General features: G+C 39.6%; 1 protein-coding gene across 1 annotated transcript in view; it reads right to left on the bottom strand.

Moving 5' to 3' along the window:
- nek9 (NIMA related kinase 9) overlaps positions 1-20,329 on the bottom strand; it is a 34,610-nt gene extending 14,281 nt beyond the window's left edge. The window contains exons 1-16 of the mRNA XM_079853171.1: positions 19,901-20,329; positions 15,856-16,033; positions 15,616-15,671; positions 15,223-15,293; positions 14,243-14,348; positions 12,621-12,752; positions 12,431-12,541; positions 12,275-12,339; positions 10,001-10,051; positions 9,606-9,798; positions 7,784-7,928; positions 3,352-3,552; positions 3,179-3,225; positions 2,143-2,304; positions 911-1,019; positions 399-560 (exon numbers count right to left, since the gene is read on the bottom strand). Of these exons, the coding sequence (XP_079709297.1) occupies positions 399-560; positions 911-1,019; positions 2,143-2,304; positions 3,179-3,225; positions 3,352-3,552; positions 7,784-7,928; positions 9,606-9,798; positions 10,001-10,051; positions 12,275-12,339; positions 12,431-12,541; positions 12,621-12,752; positions 14,243-14,348; positions 15,223-15,293; positions 15,616-15,671; positions 15,856-16,033; positions 19,901-20,086 (1,975 nt within the window). The 5' untranslated portion in view covers positions 20,087-20,329. The remainder of the gene's footprint in view (positions 1-398; positions 561-910; positions 1,020-2,142; positions 2,305-3,178; positions 3,226-3,351; positions 3,553-7,783; positions 7,929-9,605; positions 9,799-10,000; positions 10,052-12,274; positions 12,340-12,430; positions 12,542-12,620; positions 12,753-14,242; positions 14,349-15,222; positions 15,294-15,615; positions 15,672-15,855; positions 16,034-19,900) is intronic.
- Positions 20,330-21,032: the final 703 nt, after the last annotated feature.

Below are 21,032 nucleotides of genomic sequence, written 5' to 3'. Positions count from 1 at the left end.
TTACAAACACACTACACACACTACAAACACACTCAAACACACTCAAACACACTACAAACACACTACAAACACACACTACAAACACACGCTACACAGACACACACACACACACACACACACCCGCCACACACATGCTGCTACACACACACACACACACACACACACACACACACAGTCACAGACACAGACACATTCTATAACACAACACACACACTAGACACATTCTACAAACACACCACACACATACTACAAACACGCCACACGCACATGAAAACACACACACACACACACACACATTACACACACACAATATACAAAACATTAAATAAATTGACTGTCAAAGAAATGAACACGCGAGGACAGTGTGTGTGTGTGCTGAGCTGATGTGCGGTCCTCACCCTCAGTGGCGGCGATGGTGAAGCCGTCTCCACACGACACCTTGCACACCACCTTCCCCCCGAAGGGCCCCACCAGCACCTTCACCCCCTGGTGCTTCTTGAAGTCCTTGACCCCCAGCTGCCCGTACTTATTACAGCCGAAGGTCACCAGACGCCCGCGCTCTGCACACGCATGAACATTCACATCAGCAGACGCCTGTGTCCAAAGCGGCTTACAAATGAGGAATACAGCAAGAGTCGTCATGAAGAGGCAAACACAACACAACAAGTGCTCAGAATACACAGCTCAGGCACTGCTCACAGTAGCACAGCCAGACAAGGAGGAGTACAGGAAAAGAAAAGTGTGTTTTTAAGGTTACGAGGTGGCGCACAGTGAGAGCAGAGTGTGTGTGTGAGACACACAGTAAGAGCAGCGTGTGTGTGTGTGTGTGAGACGCACAGTGAGAGCAGCGTGTGTGTGTGTGTGAGACGCACAGTGAGAGCAGCGTGTGTGTGTGTGTGAGCAAACGCACCGTCTATGGCGCCGGTGTGGGCCTTTCCCGGAGAGATGAAGGTGATCTTGAAGCGCGAGAGCAGCCGGACCAGCGAGAGTGTGGTGGTGTACGGGATCCCCTGATAACTCTGCACACACACACACACACACACACACACACAGCTCACAGTCACAACACTACATCATCAACACACTCATTTACCAAAGTCGGGTTTTACATTCTCATTTTTCTGGATTTTAACAGTTAAATCAAATGCAAAGTAACCAAAAAGCATGTCTAATTCATTGAAATCTTAAACATTTTGGTAACACTTTACTTGAAGCCCTTATGTATAATGCATTATAAAGGTATTCATTATATACATTATAATGCATTTTATCTTTTCATAAATAATTGTAAGCTAAATTAAGATACATTATGATATTTGCAGATATAGTATTCCAAAAGTGGTTGTTTATCATGTGTATTAACGTATTATACTTTCTAAAGGTGTGTTCAGTGATTAGATAAGTATTATAACTGTAGTTACAGTTATTCTATAAAGACTATAAAATGCATTATAAGGTGCATTACAAAGCATAATTATGCATTAAAAAACTTTTAGAATGCATTATACATAAAGGCTTTAAGTAAAGTGTTACCAAAATGTTTAGGGCCCCGTGAAATACGTTTGAGTTTTATCAACGTATTTGATAACAAATTCTGTTTTATTCCAAATTGTGTGTTTTCCCTTTTAATGGTTTAATTAGGTTTTAATAAGCAAAAAGCATGTTGAATCAACTGAATTGATCAGATTTAACAACTTAATAATATATTACAACAGGGCACTATGACTTTTTTCTCCAAAAATTTTGAGTTTTAATTTTTTTGGGTTTATGATTTTCATGCACATAAACTGATCAATGTTTATATGTGTGAATAAAAGGCTAAATTAAACCTGTTCATCATATAAAGCGATCTTGGATTCATGTGGATTTGTTTTACTATCTCTTTGTGAAACAGAGTTTCAAATGTTAGTTACCTGCTGGTTTTTCTTTTTTTTTATTAAAAAAATATTCAAAATTCTATTTTTTATTTGACAGCCCTTGTCCATATTGTGCTTTGATTAAGTGTGCAGCTCTACGTTTGATTTATACATTTAAAATGTACTTTTTAAGACTGTAAAGCGTGATTCAGTCCGTGTTTTCCTGGCGTGAATCGTAGGGCCGTACTGATCTCACTAGCAGAGCTGTGAACAATGATGGACATACTTCTCCCGAGTGGTTTTTGATCCCAGTGATGCCTAGATTCAGACCCAGCTTGTTGAGCTCGTTGTTCCCGCAGGCTAAAACCTTCCCAGAATCGGTGAGGAAGAAGGTGCCGTCGCTGCCGCAGAACACAGAGGTGATGATCCCACCTTTAGGAACCTCCACCTACCGTTAGTCAACACATTAGCCTACAGTGAGCCATACATTCACCACTGCACTGATGAATCTTTGTTAACATTCGTTAATAAAAACACAGCTGTTCACAGGGTTCGTACAGATACTGTAAAATACAATTCCAGGACTTTCAAGGACTTTAAACACTACTTTTTGGGGTTTTCAAGGATTTCACTTATCAAACAATATCTTTATTATCTTTCAAATTCTAAAAAAGGTAAACAGATAAATAAAAATACTCTAATAAAGTGCAGCACATGCAATGACTGTGGCAACTTTTACCATTGAAAGATTACTATAACAAAGATATCCCTTTCCTTATTCAAACTGTTTTTTCTCCCATGAATATATGATTGACCTGAAGAATGAAAGCTGTATCACATACTTGGATATTTATATGAGCAATATCACACTCATAGCCATGCAAAATGTTTATACATATATACATACATACATATATATATATATATAAATCAGACAGGCTGCAGCATTAATTTAGCATGAAACTATTGTGTATCATCGAAAAAATTTAACACTAATTTCATATAAGTACGTTAAGTACCTTTTCATAAATATGATTGTTTTCAAGGGTTTCCAAGACTTACATTTCAAAAAGTCAAATTCCAGCACTTCACTTCAAGCACCTTGTACGAACCCTGTTAGTTAGTTCATGTCAGCTCAGGTTCATTAAATAATATTACCTTTTAATATTAGCTTTTGATTTTAATAATGTATTAGTAAATGTTGAAGTGAACCTTAACTGAGATTTATAAAAACTTGAGGTGTGTTTTTCATTGTTAGATCATGTTAATGAAGGATTCTTGATTCGAGGGCAATGGTGAAACATGAGTGAAGTTTCTCTCACTTGCATTGGAGAGGAGAAATCATCCTCGCAGTCCAAACCCAGTCGACCTGCGGAGGGAAACGCCGTCAGTGTCACTCAACAGCAGTGATGTCACAGGAAGTCAGTGCGGTCATGTGACTCACTCAACAGCAGTGATGTCACAGGAAGTCAGTGCGGTCATGTGACGTGCTCACCGTGCTCTCCGCAGCCCCAGGAGTAGATGTCCCCGCTCTGGGTCAGCGCCACCACGTGATTGTCCCCGCAGGACACCTGTCTGACGGGCCTCTCCTGGAAGAACTCCAGCAGCACCGGCTCCAGCACCTCCATGCCGTGCTCGTTCTCCACGCCCAGGCAGCCGTAGTAGTCCGAGCCGAACATGTACATCTGATCCTCGTCTGGCAGAGGACGTGAGAGAGCACACACACGTGTCATTACTGGACAAAGAACCCACGCGAACCACACGCTCCACCCAGTGTCTCTATAAACCTTCAGAAATCACTCTAATATGAGGAGTTGATGCTCAAGAAACATTTATGATTATTATCGATGTTGAAAACAGTTGTGCTGCTTCACATTTGTGTGGAAACCGTCATACATTTTATTTTTCAGGAATTATTGATGAATAGAGAGTTCAAAAGAACAGCATTTATTTGAAATCTTTTGCTACATTATAAATGTCTTTACTGTCACTTTTGATCAATTGAATGCATCCTAGCTGAATAAATTGATTAATTTGTTTTCCTGACCCAAACCTCTGACAGCAACGGTGGTCTGAGATGTCAGGGAGTGTGTGTTGCGGTCTGAGATGTCAGGGAGTGTGTGTTGCGGTGGTCTGAGATGTCAGGGAGTGTGTGTTGCGGTGGTCTGAGATGTCAGGGAGTGTGTGTTGCGGTGGTCTGAGATGTCAGGAAGTGTGTGTTGCGGCGGTCTGAGATGTCAGGGAGTGTGTGTTGCGGTGGTCTGAGATGTCAGGGAGTGTGTGTTGTGGTCTGAGATGTCAGGAAGTGTGTGTTGCGGCGGTCTGAGATGTCAGGGAGTGTGTGTTGCGGTCTGAGATGTCAGGGAGTGTGTGTTGCGGCGGTCTGAGATGTCAGGGAGTGTGTGTTGCGGTGGTCTGAGATGTCAGGGAGTGTGTGTTGCGGTGGTCTGAGATGTCAGGAAGTGTGTGTTGCGGCGGTCTGAGATGTCAGGGAGTGTGTGTTGCGGTGGTCTGAGATGTCAGGGAGTGTGTGTTGCGGTGGTCTGAGATGTCAGGAAGTGTGTGTTGCGGCGGTCTGAGATGTCAGGGAGTGTGTGTTGCGGTGGTCTGAGATGTCAGGGAGTGTGTGTTGCGGCGGTCTGAGATGTCAGGGAGTGTGTGTTGCGGTCTGAGATGTCAGGGAGTGTGTGTTGCGGTGGTCTGAGATGTCAGGGAGTGTGTGTTGCGGTCTGAGATGTCAGGGAGTGTGTGTTGCGGTCTGAGATGTCAGGGAGTGTGTGTTGCGGTCTGAGATGTCAGAGAGTGTGTGTTGTGGTCTGAGATGTCAGGGAGTGTGTGTTGCGGTGGTCTGAGATGTCAGGGAGTGTGTGTTGCGGTGGTCTGAGATGTCAGGGAGTGTGTGTTGCGGTCTGAGATGTCAGGGAGTGTGTGTTGCGGTGGTCTGAGATGTCAGGGAGTGTGTGTTGCGGTCTGAGATGTCAGGGAGTGTGTGTTGCGGTCTGAGATGTCAGGGAGTGTGTGTTGCGGTCTGAGATGTCAGAGAGTGTGTGTTGTGGTCTGAGATGTCAGGGAGTGTGTGTTGCGGTGGTCTGAGATGTCAGGGAGTGTGTGTTGCGGTGGTCTGAGATGTCAGGGAGTGTGTGTTGCGGCGGTCTGAGATGTCAGGGAGTGTGTGTTGCGGCGGTCTGAGATGTCAGGGAGTGTGTGTTGCGGTCTGAGATGTCAGGGAGTGTGTGTTGCGGTGGTCTGAGATGTCAGGGAGTGTGTGTTGCGGTGGTCTGAGATGTCAGGGAGTGTGTGTTGCGGTCTGAGATGTCAGGGAGTGTGTGTTGCGGTCTGAGATGTCAGGGAGTGTGTGTTGCGGTCTGAGATGTCAGGGAGTGTGTGTTGCGGTCTGAGATGTCAGAGAGTGTGTGTTGTGGTCTGAGATGTCAGGGAGTGTGTGTTGTGGTCTGAGATGTCAGGGAGTGTGTGTTGCGGTCTGAGATGTCAGGGAGTGTGTGTTGCGGTCTGAGATGTCAGAGAGTGTGTGTTGTGGTCTGAGATGTCAGGGAGTGTGTGTTGCGGTGGTCTGAGATGTCAGGGAGTGTGTGTTGCGGTCTGAGATGTCAGGGAGTGTGTGTTGTGGTCTGAGATGTCAGGGAGTGTGTGTTGCGCTCTGAGATGTCAGGGAGTGTGTGTTGCGGTGGTCTGAGATGTCAGGAAGTGTGTGTTGCGCTCTGAGATGTCAGGGAGTGTGTGTTGCGGTGGTCTGAGATGTCAGGGAGTGTGTGTTGCTGTGGTCTGAGATGTCAGGGAGTGTGTGTTGCGGTGGTCTGAGATGTCAGGGAGTGTGTGTTGTGGTCTGAGATGTCAGGGAGTGTGTGTTGCGGTGGTCTGAGATGTCAGGGAGTGTGTGTTGCGGTCTGAGATGTCAGGGAGTGTGTGTTGCGGTCTGAGATGTCAGGGAGTGTGTGTTGCGGTCTGAGATGTCAGGGAGTGTGTGTTGCGGTGGTCTGAGATGTCAGGGAGTGTGTGTTGCGGTCTGAGATGTCAGGGAGTGTGTGTTGCGGTCTGAGATGTCAGGAAGTGTGTGTTGCGGTGGTCTGAGATGTCAGGGAGTGTGTGTTGCGGTGGTCTGAGATGTCAGGGAGTGTGTGTTGCGGTCTGCGATGTCAGGGAGTGTGTGTTGCGGTGGTCTGAGATGTCAGGGAGTGTGTGTTGCGGTGGTCTGAGATGTCAGGGAGTGTGTGTTGCGGTCTGAGATGTCAGGGAGTGTGTGTTGTGGTCTGAGATGTCAGGGAGTGTGTGTTGCGGTCTGAGATGTCAGGGAGTGTGTGTTGCTGTGGTCTGAGATGTCAGGGAGTGTGTGTTGCGGTCTGAGATGTCAGGGAGTGTGTGTTGCGGTGGTCTGAGATGTCAGGGAGTGTGTGTTGCGGTCTGAGATGTCAGGGAGTGTGTGTTGCGGTCTGCGATGTCAGGGAGTGTGTGTTGCGGTGGTCTGAGATGTCAGGGAGTGTGTGTTGCGGTGGTCTGAGATGTCAGGGAGTGTGTGTTGCGGTGGTCTGAGATGTCAGGGAGTGTGTGTTGCGGTCTGCGATGTCAGGGAGTGTGTGTTGCGGTGGTCTGAGATGTCAGGGAGTGTGTGTTGTGGTCTGAGATGTCAGGGAGTGTGTGTTGCGGTGGTCTGAGATGTCAGGGAGTGTGTGTTGTGGTCTGAGATGTCAGGGAGTGTGTGTTGCGGTCTGAGATGTCAGGGAGTATGTGTTGCGGTGGTCTGAGATGTCAGGGAGTGTGTGTTGCGGTCTGCGATGTCAGGGAGTGTGTGTTGCGGTCTGAGATGTCAGGGAGTGTGTGTTGCGGTGGTCTGAGATGTCAGGGAGTGTGTGTTGTGATCTGAGATGTCAGGGAGTGTGTGTTGCGGTCTGAGATGTCAGGGAGTGTGTGTTGCGGTGGTCTGAGATGTCAGGGAGTGTGTGTTGTGGTCTGAGATGTCAGGGAGTGTGTGTTGCGGTGGTCTGAGATGTCAGGGAGTGTGTGTTGCTGTGGTCTGAGATGTCAGGGAGTGTGTGTTGCGGTGGTCTGAGATGTCAGAGAGTGTGTGTTGCGGTCTGAGATGTCAGGGAGTGTGTGTTGCGGTGGTCTGAGATGTCAGGGAGTGTGTGTTGCGGTCTGAGATGTCAGGGAGTGTGTGTTGCGGTGGTCTGAGATGTCAGGGAGTGTGTGTTGCGCCATGAGATGTCAGGGAGTGTGTGTTGCTGTGGTCTGAGATGTCAGGGAGTGTGTGTTGCGCTCTGAGATGTCAGGGAGTGTGTGTTGCTGTGGTCTGAGATGTCAGGGAGTGTGTGTTGCGGTCTGAGATGTCAGGGAGTGTGTGTTGCTGTGGTCTGAGATGTCAGGGAGTGTGTGTTGTGGTCTGAGATGTCAGGGAGTGTGTGTTGCGGTGGTCTGAGATGTCAGGGAGTGTGTGTTGCGGTCTGAGATGTCAGGGAGTGTGTGTTGCGGTGGTCTGAGATGTCAGGGAGTGTGTGTTGCGGTGGTCTGAGATGTCAGGGAGTGTGTGTTGCGCCATGAGATGTCAGGGAGTGTGTGTTGCTGTGGTCTGAGATGTCAGGGAGTGTGTGTTGCGCTCTGAGATGTCAGGGAGTGTGTGTTGCTGTGGTCTGAGATGTCAGGGAGTGTGTGTTGCGGTCTGAGATGTCAGGGAGTGTGTGTTGCTGTGGTCTGAGATGTCAGGGAGTGTGTGTTGCTGTGGTCTGAGATGTCAGGGAGTGTGTGTTGCTGTGGTCTGAGATGTCAGGGAGTGTGTGTTGCGGTGGTCTGAGATGTCAGTGAGTGTGTGTTGCGGTGGTCTGAGATGTCAGTGAGTGTGTGTTGCGGTGGTCTGAGATGTCAGTGAGTGTGTGTTGCGGTGGTCTGAGATGTCAGGGAGTGTGTGTTGCGCTCACCGGTGACGCAGGCGGTGAAGTCGGCCCCACAGGACACCTGCCGGATGGCTTTACCCTGCAGACGCTCCACGCGCCGGGGCTGGCGGTACGAGGCCTGGTCTCCGTGACCCAGCTGACCCACCATCTTCGCTCCTCCCTGAACGCTCTGCACACACACACACACACACACACACACACACACACACACATCGGAGATCAGATCCCAACACTCTTCGTTCCCAGCACTCAATCTGTTTCTTGGTTTTGCATTTCATTTTCAGATTTTCTTTGGTTTGTTGTCATTTCTACTGTATTCTGCTCTGCTTTTTATCTCTATTTTATGTAATTGTTTTCTTTATTTTGAATGAATGGGATCGAGACTCAAACCAGTGTTATTTCAGAATCATTGAAATACTATTATAGTTTTTATATTTAGATTAAAATCTTTTTTTTATTTTTTTCAATTGTTAATATGTCTATATAGTTTTATGTTTAGGTATTTTAGTACATTAAGTTAAAATACATGAATTTGCTGGAAAAAATAAGACATTTTTACATAATTTACATTTTATTTCAGTTAACGTTTATTTTAATTTTTAAAGAATTTTTGAATAGTTTTAGTTTACTACAATACTACAGGTTAGGTTACTATTACTATAATACTCAGAGATATTTAGCTTCACTTGCTAATAAGCAACTCAGTAAAAAAAAGAAAAAAAGAAAGTGCTTAAGCCTTAAATGCATGAATGTTTCGTCAATCATTACTGCATATTCATGTCTTTAGCGACCTGGATCTATCGATATCTAACACGGATCACTCATCTAACTGACGCAAAAGTATAAAACACTCCTGATATTTTAATGAAGGCATGAATGCAATTACAACGCCATATATAATGTTATGAGATAATGTCAGAAAAAAGTTAAAATAAAAAAAAATGTTCAATAGAGAAATATGAAAACGAAGTGATACTTTAGTTTGAAACTAACTAAAACCACCAGTAGGTGGCGTTAAGTCACTGTCTTGAGTGAGTCTTTAAGTCATTCATTTATTTAGTAATGAAGCAAGTGACTGTATTTATCATTGACTCTCACGATTCTTTCAAAGCTGCAGATTCGTTCACAAACACTGTGTTGGAGTTCTGCTGTGGCTTTCGCCTGAATTATATTTCGCTGCAAAATAAAGCAAACAATTCTGTTTAAAATGCATGTCACTTAATATTACCTTTTTGTTTGTTGAAGTCTAATTTGTTTGTAATCGAGTGGACATTCGGGAAAAAATTGCATTCTTGCTAGTGTAACATATGATCAACATTAAAAACAGTTTGTGTCTTAAATCTGTGCACAGTCTGTGTCTATACGTGTTCTTCATGCTAGTAAGAGCTAAATCCCCACTCGTGTAAGGGTATATTGTGGAGAACGGCAGTAATGTAGCGTGGTTTGCTAAAGCATCATATCTGCACACAACAGATCACATGTGCTTGTGTGGATGCAGTGAGTTTTGACAGCAAAAGATGAGGTCATTCGATTGGATGTCATTCATTTACGGCATATTACCTGTTAGAAATACATGCTCAGTTTTAATGTTATTCTAAGGTGGGATAGAATTAAAAGAACAGCAAAACTCAGCAAAACTCTGCAGAACCAGAAACACCAGCGATGTCAAAGCGTGTTTTTGAGACTGTCTTTGGTTCACTGCAGTTTTAAGGAGGAAATACTCAGCAATGCTGTCGACTTATGAGTTTACACATGGTTTGTGTTAAAGCAGATTAAAAACACCACATAGACACATAAACAACATTAAAAGCTGGATTTACACCACAGGGGGACTTTAGATGCTTACGGCCCAAGTGTACAGCTCCTTCTCGACAGTGACCACTGCGAAGTGTGTTTCTCCGGCGCAGACGTGCTGAGCGCTGCTGCCGCCCTTGAACATGTCCAGCTTCTGCGGGGTGAACTTCCCCCCGCCCCAGAAATACACCTCTCGCGAGCGGGTCGTCACCACCGCCACCGACGTCTCCGTCGCCGTGCTCAGCCTGGGGCGACACACACTCACAGTCAATCATTTAGCATGAGGAGAGCGACAGAAGCAGTGAAACTGACAAGAGGACAACAGTGTGTAAGTGCTGTGACCCTTCCCAGTTCAGTGTAACACATAACACATAACACACGACACACACACAGCAGGACTGCCACTGCAGGAAGAGCAAAGGCTGCTGGGAATGAGGCGTCACTCACTTGGGTTTCCTGATGGCAGAGTTCAGCGTCGCAACCCTCTCCTCCAGCTCTCTGAACACACACACACACACACCATCCTCACTCACTGCACAACTCACAGCTCAACACAACACACAATTACATTAAATACTGATTAAAGTAAATAAATACAATATAATATAATTGAAAAAAAAAAAAAGAGTAAAAAAAAAAAAATACAATATTAAAAATTATAAATACAATACAAATAAAAAACACAAAATATTAAAATACAAAAATAAAATAAATTCAATTAAACTAAATGAATACTACAATAAATCAACAAATAAAAAATTGCTATAAATACAAATTTGTAATAAATTACATTAATAAACTAAGTAAATTAATGAAATTAATACAAATTTAATGATTAAATATATAAATAAATAATTAAATAAATGTAAAATAAACAAACAAATTACTAAATGAAAAAAAACACAATAAATAAATAAATAAATAAAATAAATAAAAACTGAATAAACAAAAAAATATTAAAATACAATTTTTATTAATTCAATTAAACTAAAGTACAATAAAAAATACAATAAATAAATAAGCAAATAATTACAATAGATAAATAATTAAAATAAAAATTTAATAAATGTAATTTAATTCATAAAATGTATGAAATTAATAAATTAATAAATTAATGAAATAATTTAAATACAATTCATATAATAAATAAAATAAAAATGTAAATAAATGTAAAATAAATAGTAGGGCTGTCAACTTTAGTCGTTTAGTCGACTAATCGGTCGATGCCGTCTTGGTCGACTGACATTCTCATTGGTCGACCAGTTGCATTTTTTTTTTTTTTTCACCAATAAAGAAATTTTCATTGATTTACTCCTTGATATTTATTCCTTTATAAGCAGTTATATATTACTGTATTCTAAATATAATTAGCCTATGTTTTATCCCCAACTTTAAATGCTTTAATTTAGGCTATTTTGTAACAGCGCCACAGTTTAGCGCACCACGTAGAACACTCGGGAACCGCACCTGTGGCTGGCTGGACTGCTGCTTCGCGCTCAGTAAGGAATATAGTCATCTCTATGTGTCTGTCTGTCCGTTTGCATTTTGATTATTTCGAGAACCGTTCATCCAGTCGACTTCACAAGGGAGTGCAGTGTCGCATTTGGTGCAATATAGACAGACACGCGAGACGCGACAAGCTCAGAATTAATAGTAAACTACAGAACAGCGCGAGCGGGAAGCGGCGCACCTCACGCGAGCAGGGCTTATTCTCAGAGAACTAGTGATATAAAACGCACACAGTCTGTTAACTTAAGCAATACTTTTAAGGTAGTCTAATATTTTTCTGACTAACAAATTACTGACACAGTAAAGGGTAGATTTAAATAAAGAAAAACGAAATTTAAAAAAAGAAAAAAACGAAATTTAAATAAAGAAAAAAACGAAATTTAAATAAAGAAAAAACGAAATTTAAATAGAGAAAAATGAAATTTAAATAAAGAAAAAACGAAATTTAAATAAAGAAAAACGAAATTTAAATAAAGAAAAAAACGAAATTTAAATAAAGAAAAAAACGAAATTTAAATAAAGAAAAAACTAAATTTAAATAGAGAAAAAACGAAATTTAAATAGAGAAAAAACGAAATTTAAATAAAGAAAAACGAAATGTAAATAGGCCTAAAGAAAAACGAAATTTAAATAAAGAGAACACTCCCGTTGCTGGAACACTCAGGCGTCGGTTCTTATTCTAGCATGGCTCGAGCCGCGCCTGAGACGCGTGTCTCACGCAGGCAGTGTGCAAACTCCAACCTGTTAACATGGGAGCTGAAATAAAAACAGACATGCCACAGCAGCTGAGACTCTCACGCCAGCAGCCAGTGTGTCGCCGGCCTTATTCAAGCTCGAATGAGAACCGTTTCGCGGGGGATCCCAGGTGTCAATAAAAAAACAAACAAAAAAAACCACACGTTTTTTCGTTGTTGTTTTATAAATGCTCTATGACAATTGTTTAATAAATGTTCAATCAAAATGCAAAACATCGCGTTGTTTTTTTTTTTTTAGTCGACTAATCGTTGCGCAGCACAGGACTTTGGTCGACTAAGCATTTCTTTGGTTGACTACAGCCCTAATAAATAGGCAAACAAAATAATAAATAAAATAATAAACTTTTACTATTTAACCTTTGGGAATAATAGTAATGACGAGAAACTCCTCAAAAGAGAGTCCCGGATGCGAGGGTAAGTGTGTTTAAAGAGTGAAGGGTGCGCTGGATCGACTCACGCTCGGACTCGAGAGATCACGGGCCGCTCTAAAATCTGCTCCGCCGTCGGCCTTTTCTCAGGGTCCTTTAACACACACACACACACACACACACACATCATGACATCACTACAGGCATGACTGACAGGCACAGTGAGCCGTCACACTTCCAGCTACCTGATCTAAACACTCGTACACCATCTTGATGAGGTCAGACGTGTAGATGTCCGAGTTGATCTCCATCGTCCAGTTGCCCTGCACGATCTTCACACACAGGTTCAGGGCATTCTGGGAAACACATCAGCACATGTGGTTGAGTGGTTTCCAGTCTAACGGAGGAGTGTGAGTGAATGTTTCGGGCGATTACCGTGGCCTCAAAGGTCCTGGTGAGGGTCAGCAGCTCGAACAACACACACCCCATGGCCCAGATGTCGGACTTAAAGTTGTACTTGACTCCCTGACACAGCTCAGGAGACATGTAGTATGGCGTCCCGACACACTGGTGGACAGAACACATCAGACGAAGAAGAAACGCTTTATATTCGACTATTTATGTCCTCATTTATTATTCATTACTGCACTTTTATTCTTGCATTGCATGGAAATACAATAAAAGACCCTTGAACCTTGAAGAAGTATTTGTCATTGTTATTTAATGTTAACAAATGGAACATTATTGTAAAGTGTCACCCATAAAATATTTCACCTTTTTACTGTTTTATTTGGACTGTTTCTATATTAAAATTATGGATTTATTTTAATTTAGCATTTTAATGACTTAATATTTAACCCTAACGGGTTTTTTTTTTTAACCCTACACTGCAAAAACTCAAATCTAAGAAAGTAAAAATATATATATTTCTACAAAATATGTCTTGTTTTTTATGCTATGAAAGATTAAAAGTCTTATCAAATATATTGCACACTAGACTATAAACCTTAATTTAAAAAAATTGGTGTTCTTCAGTCTTGCCAAGCGAACTATAGCTCGTTTTGAGGCAGATTTGACCAGAAACAAGTGACAGCTATAAAGTGCAAGTTTCTGAACATGTTGTTGTGCTATATTTAAGAATAATATCACCCCTAAAAATTATAATTTCAAGAATCTTAATTAAGAAAGGTCAAATCTTTCTTTTTTGTTACACTGCAAAAACGTGTCCTTCTTGAAACAAAGCCAGATGCACTTAAATCTAGGTAAAGTGATTAAAACTTTTAATTTTATTGTGATGTTTTAAGAATTTCCATCCATTTCAGGTTATTGTGTATCTTAAAAATGTTTAATAAACTGAATTTAAGGTTAAATATTCTAGTTAATGCAATATTCACTAAAATTACTTCTTATTTAGTGATTATAAAAAGTAAAAACTGCAGTTTTAAGCATTTTTGTCTAGTTTTAAGATTCAATAGCATTTATTAGTGATTGGATATTTATGCTATTTTTAAGTCAGTTTTGCTGACCCCATTTCTTTTGCTTGATTTTAGTTCACTTGGCCTATATTAAAGTGCATCATGCTTGTTTCAAGAAGGGCATTGTTTGCAGTGAGAGAGTCTGGGAAACTCTAATCAGCACCTCAGGTCCAGTTATTTATTTATTTGATCAGCAGCTTGATGATCATTATGATGAAATAAAGCACTCAGAACTGGACCAGGGTTATTATTATAGTTCACGAAAACTACAACCATAACAAAAAAACATGAAATAAAAGAAAATTTAACTGAAATCAAATAAAATATATTTAAAAAAAAAACTTATTTTATTTCAGCTAGTTATCAAGGCAACATTTTAATAATAGGCCTAAATGACATAAAAAAAAAAATTGGAAAATATATAAAAATGAAGTAGCACAATGAGAGTAAAATAAGGCATTGTCCTTCACACAGACCTCATGATGTGAGTTATTAGAGTGCAGAGATGCTGTTCAGATCATAAACCAGCTGACCGGACCAATAACCACTAATATTATTATAATAACCCTGCATCAAACTCACGGTTTCAGCCATGGAATACTGCGAGTCCAGCTTCTTGGCCAGCCCATAATCACCCAGCTTGATCAGGTTGGTTTTAGTGAGGAAGATGTTCAGCGTTTTGATGTCCCTTCAAACACACACACACACACACACACACACACACACACACACACACACACACAATTCACAGAACCCTGCTGTAATCAACATAATCAACTGATGATAATACAAAGTAGGGCTTTGTGACTAACTGAATTTTAGTTTTGATTTTGGCTTCAAACGACGAATATGAAAACAGTGGAATTTTAGATTCATGCATTCAATCTAAAAGTGACAGCAGCCTAATAACCCTGCTGTGTCGTTAATGTTAATTACACGACAGAAGAATCACTCACTCTTCATGCCTGAGTAGCTTTAATAAGAATCTTTAAGAATAATTATAATCGTAACGCTTAAACGCACACTTCGGGTCTTTATCGACCCGGGACGTCATTCACGACCCTCAACCTCATTCATCAGTGAAATTTACACATCAAGTATTCGTCAATCCAGTCATTATAAACAATATAACTAGAGAAATAGAAGAACGTCTGCTTTCTAATTTTGTTTTTGTTATAAGCGTATAGGGTCGCTAGCACGGAGGATTAGGGCCAAGCAATAAAACCATCTCGAGATTAAAGTCACTAAAATGCGAGATTAAACTCGTTAAATTCAGAGAAAAAAAGTTGAAATACAATGTTGTTCTATAAATAAATTCTATTCGATATGTTCTATATTCTATTCGATATTCTTTTATCAAAATGTCCTCTAGTGGAAGCGTTTGGTACTGCAGCCGAACAACATCTCACTGAAAGCTCATTTCTTGAGATATCAACCTCAGATGAACACAACTTGTTTATTTTTATAGCTTTGATTTTCTCACAGTTTTAGAGTAAAACACGTTTTTGAAAATATTCATATATAATATCAAATATTTCATCTAAATGTGTGTGTGTGTTTACCTGTGGAGGACGCCGGCTTTATGAATGTGCGCCACAGCTGCGGTGATCTGATATAAGTACCACACCACCACCTGTGGACAACAGAAGCTCAGGTGTAAAGCAGCTCTGAGTTCAGTGTGTGAGTGTGTGTAGCGTGAACTCATGAGCTCAGTGTGTGAGTGTGTGTAGCGTGAACTCATGAGTTCAGTGTGTGAGTGTGTGTAGCGTGAACTCATGAGCTCAGTGTGTGAGTGTGTGTAGCGTGAACTCATGAGTTCAGTGTGTGAATGTGTGTAACTCGTGAACTCATGAGTTCAGTGTGTGAGTGTGTGTAGCGTGAACTCATGAGTTCAGTGTGTGAATGTGTGTAACTCGTGAACTCATGAGCTCAGTGTGTGTAACTCGTGAACTCACCTCCTCTTTGAACAGCGCTCCTTTCTGCTGGTTGATCTTGTCATAAAGGTTTCCACCTGCAAACACACACACACACACATTCAGACCGTGTGAGTCACACATGAGTCTCTCTGATCGCTCGCGGGGTGTGTGTGAGTGAGTGTGTGCAAGTGACAGTGTGCGAGTGAGAGTGTGTGTGAGTGAGTGAGTGAGTGAGTGAGTGTGTGAGTGTGTGTGTGTGTGTGTGTGTGTGTGTGGTACCGTTGCAGTACTCCAGCTCGATCAGCAGTGTGTTCTTGTCCAAGAAGTGGTTGAAGTACGCGATGATGTTGTTGTGCTGAAGGATGGAGAGGATGCTGATCTCGTTCATCACGTCTCTGCGCTTCTTATCCGAGAGACAGTTCAGGTCGATCTCCTTCCACACCACCAGAGAGTTATCCTGCACAGAACCAGAGAGTTATCCCGCACAGAACCAGAGAGTTATCCTACACAGAACCAGAGAGTTATCCTACACAGAACCAGAGAGTTATCCTACACAGAACCAGAGAGTTATCCTACACAGAACCAGAGAGTTATCCCGCCAAAGACTGAATGGCTCTGCTCTGGACTTAGTCAGCCTCAAATACTCTTTAATAGAAGTTGTAAATAAAACAAAGACTACAGTAGTACAAGAAAACAATATTTCAGTCTATTAAGTTTACTTATATTTTTTTCTAAAAATGAGCATTATTTCAAATAAAATGCACTTACCCATTTAAGAAATAATCAGTATCGGTATTGTTAAAATACCAAAAAAAAGTATCGGTATCGTTAAAATGCAACAAAAGTATAGATATTGTAAAAATGCAACAAAAGTATCAGTATCGTTAAAATGCAACAAAAGTATCGGTATCTTTAAAATGCAACAAAAGTATTGGTATCTTTAAAATGCAACAAAAGTATCGGTATCGTTAAAATGCAACAAAAAGTATCAGTATCGTTAAAATGCAAAAAAAGTATACATATTATAAAAATGCAACAAAAATATCAGTATCGTTAAAATGCAACAAAAGTATCGGTATCGTTAAAATGCAACAAAAAGTATAGATGTAAAAATGCAACAAAAGTATCGGTATCTTTAAAATGCAACAAAAGTATCGGTATCGTTAAAATGCAACAAAAGTATCGGTATCTTTAAAATGCAACAAAAGTATCGGTATCGTTTAAATGCAACAAAAGTATCGGTATCTTTAAAATGCAACAAAAGTATCGCTATCGTTAAAATGCAACAAAAGTATCAGTATCGTTAAAATGCAACAAAAGTATCAGTATCGTTAAAATGCAACAAAAGTATCGTTATCGTTAAATTGCAACAAAAAGTATACATATCGTTAAAATGCAACAAAAGAATCGGTATCGTTAAAATGCAACAAAAGTATCAGTATAGTTAAAATGCAACAAAAGTATACATATCGTTAAAATGCAACAAAAGTATCGGTATCGTTAAAATGCAACAAAAGTATCAGTATCGTTAAAATGCAACAAAAGTATCGGTATCTTTAAAATGCAACAAAAGTATACATATCGTTAAAATGCAACAAAAGTACCGGTATCGTTAAAATGCAACAAAAGTATCAGTATCGTTAAAATGCAACAAAAGTATCGGTATCGTTAAAATGCAACAAAAGTATACATATCGTTAAAATGCAACAAAAGTATCGGTATCGTTAAAATGCAACAAAAGTATCGGTATCGTTAAAATGCAACAAAAGTATCAGTATCGTTAAAATGCAACAAAAGTATCAGCATCATTAAAATGCAACAAAAGTATACATATCGTTAAAATGCAACAAAAGTATCGGTATCGTTAAAATGCAACAAAAGTATCGGTATCGTTAAAATGCAACAAAAAGTATAGATGTAAAAATGCAACAAAAGTATCGGTATCTTTAAAATGCAACAAAAGTATCGGTATCGTTAAAATGCAACAAAAGTATCAGTATCGTTAAAATGCAAAAAAAGTATACATATCTAGTGTTGTCAAAAGACCCGGTAATTCGGTACCAAGTCGGTACTAAAAAAATGTAAACGCCACGGTACCAAGTTTTCTTAAGTACCGGTGGTACCGAGGACCCGTTCAAACCCGGTTCCTTGATACGCATGCACACTGAGCGCGTGCAGTTGCGCGTCCTCTTTATTAAAGCGCTGAGACATGGCGACCGGCGGTGCTGCTGATGTGGCTGTAAATCCACTTGTTGATAAGAAAGGAGGAAAGAGACACATATGGAAATATTTTGGATTAGGCTAATGTCACGTTGCCATAAGTGGCCGTTCACATAGTGCGTTTTTTGCGCGCGCAGATTCCAAATGTAGGCGCGCGGCAAGCGCGGTCATAATAGAAACGACGCGGCACGCTCGTTTTTCCAGGCTCGCCTATGTTCATGGTTGCATAGCAATGACAGACGCCACGGGAGAGCAAGCGCTTGTGGAAAGGAGAAACTTGTCGATCTCCAAATGCAACGTTACATGAGGAGAGTAAAGATGGAAAGCTTATAAAGATTAGTTCCATATAAATTCACGGATAATTCGTTTTTTTTGTCATTAGTGAAAATCAATATTGACCTTGTATTTGAAAAAGTACTATACTAATTCAGAGTAAGTTCATTCACATTCGGAGATCGACTAGTTTTGAAACGGTGCAAACTGCGCTCTTCATGATGACGAGGAAGTACAGTATCAGCTAAGAATTTATTGATTTCTAGCCCTTTGGTACTGAAATTGGTACCGAGAACCGTGGATTTTCACTGGTATTGGTACCGAATACTGAAATTTTGGTACTGTGACAACACTACACGTATCGTTAAATTGCAACAAAAGTATCGGCATCATTAAAATGCAACAAAAGTATCAGTATCGTTAAAATGCAACAAAAAGTATAGATGTAAAAATGCAACAAACGTATCAGTATCGTTAAAATGCAAAAAAAGTATACATATCGTTAAAATGCAACAAAAGTATCGGTATCGTTAAAATGCAAAAAAAAAGTGTACATATCGTTAAAATGCAACAAAAGTATCGGTATCGTTAAAATGCAACAAAAGTATCGGCATCATTAAAATGCAACAAAAGTATCAGTAACGTTAAAATGCAACAAAAAGTATAGATGTAAAAATGCAACAAAAGTATCAGTATTGTTAAAATGCAAAAAAAGTATCAGTATCGTTAAAATGCAAAAAAAGTATACATATCGTAAAATGCAAAAAAAGTATCGGTATCGTTAAAATGCAAAAAAGTATCAGTAACGTTAAAATGCAACAAAAAGTATAGATGTAAAAATGCAACAAAAGTATCAGTATTGTTAAAATGCAAAAAAAGTATCAGTATCGTTAAAATGCAAAAAAAGTATACATATCGTAAAATGCAAAAAAAGTATCAGTATCGTTAAAATGCAAAAAAAGTATACATATCGTAAAATGCAAAAAAAGTATACATATCGTAAAATGCAACAAAAGTATCGGTATCGTTAAAATGCAACAAAAGTATCAGTATCGTTAAAATGCAAAAAAAGTATACATATCGTTAAAAATGCAACAAAAGTATCGGTATCGTTAAAATGCAAAAAAGTATACATATCGTTAAAATGCAACAAAAGTATCGGTATCGTTAAAATGCAAAAAAGTATACATATCGTTAAAATGCAACAAAAGTATAGATATTGTTAAAATGTAACAGAAGTAGGCCCTATAGATATTGTAAAGAAGCAACAAAAGTATCAGTATCGTTAAAATGCAAAAAAAGTATACATATCGTTAAAATGCAACAAAAGTATCAGTATCGTTAAAATGCAAAAAAAAGTCTACATATCGTTAAAATGCAACAAAAGTATCGGTATCTTTAAAACGCAAAAAAAGTGTACATATCATTAAAATGCAACAAAAGTATCGGTATCGTTAAAATGCAACAAAAGTATCGGCATCATTAAAATGCAACAAAAGTATCAGTAACGTTAAAATGCAACAAAAAGTATAGATGTAAAAATGCAACAAAAGTATCAGTAACGTTAAAATGCAACAAAAAGTATAGATGTAAAAATGCAACAAAAGTATCGGTATCGTTAAAATGCAATAAGTATCTGTATCGTTAAAATGTAAGTATCAGTATTGTGTCATATTTAAGAAGTGTGTTATCGCCCCTCCCTCAGCTGCAGAGTGGGCGTGGCTGGAATTCCCAAATCGGAGCAGAATTGAGTGACGTGTGTCCAGATTGCTGCGGAATCGGAGCAGATGATAGATATTAATAAAGATAACTCCTATTGAGAGCTGCTGACCTCAGTGCGCCTGTAGAGAGTCGCTTCCCCAAAGGCGCCCTTTCCCAGCACTCGAATGGGGATGTAATGCAGTTTCTCCTCTTCTCCAGCGAAAGTTCCAGATGTTGTCGATCTTCCACTGACAGATTCACATCCAGTCTCTGAGTTTAAAGAGGCGTAATGCCTCTCATAGTCCTCCAGAGACATCTTACACACACACACACACTCACAGTAACGCGTGTTTGATCTGGGCCTGCTTCAGTTCACCTCACAGATCCACTCAAATCACACACATCTGCACTGCTAAACTCGCGCGTAAACACACACACTCTTCGTCTTTAAGTTGCATTAGATTAAACTACTTTCCTCGTGCCCCGTTTCTTCTTTCCCTAACTGAACTACACAAGACAAAGTTGCTGTTGGGAGTCATTTCCGATAGGGAATCGATTCATTTGTTTGTTTTGAACAATCACATATATTTATAAAGCGAATCAAATGAATCTTTGAGAGTCGACACAGAAGACAAACAACAAGCGATGCAGGAACCGGAAGTGACCCGAATTTACGCTACTCATGGACTTTTATTTCAAAATAGAGCGCCAGCATAAAATCAATATATATATATATATATATATATATATATATATATATATATATATATATATATATATATATATATAACAAATGTAATAAAAATTAATTTAAATATTTCGATAAACAATAATAAAACAATTTAATTATGTTAAAAAATAATAAAATAAAATTCGTCAGAATGTTGGCTTCACAAACTCTAGTCAAGAAAAAAGTTGCAAAGTTTTCTTCAACATCACATGTGTTATGGTAGTGATCAATTCAATGCGAACTCATGAATGACTCAATTCAGTTACAGAACACTTTTATTATATATTTATTCCACTCACTCATATGTGATTGTACAATACTGCTTAATGGATGACTGGCATTCAAAAGTTGAAGTTTAATTAATGTATTTTAATATTTACGTACATGTACATTCATATTTATTTCAATATTGCATTGTAAAATAAAACATTAATGAAACATTTTGTATAAAATATTAACTGAATTTATACTTAAAAAAAAATTATGAATACGAATCACATAAACACTCCTTGTACCAATAAAATGTATACAA

Source organism: Squalius cephalus (genome assembly GCF_949319135.1).
Source record: "Squalius cephalus genome assembly, chromosome: 20".
In the NCBI taxonomy this organism is placed as follows: Eukaryota; Metazoa; Chordata; class Actinopteri; order Cypriniformes; family Leuciscidae; genus Squalius; species Squalius cephalus.
The sequence above is the reverse complement of the archived record's forward strand: the minus strand, read 5'-3'. Positions and strand labels throughout refer to the sequence as shown.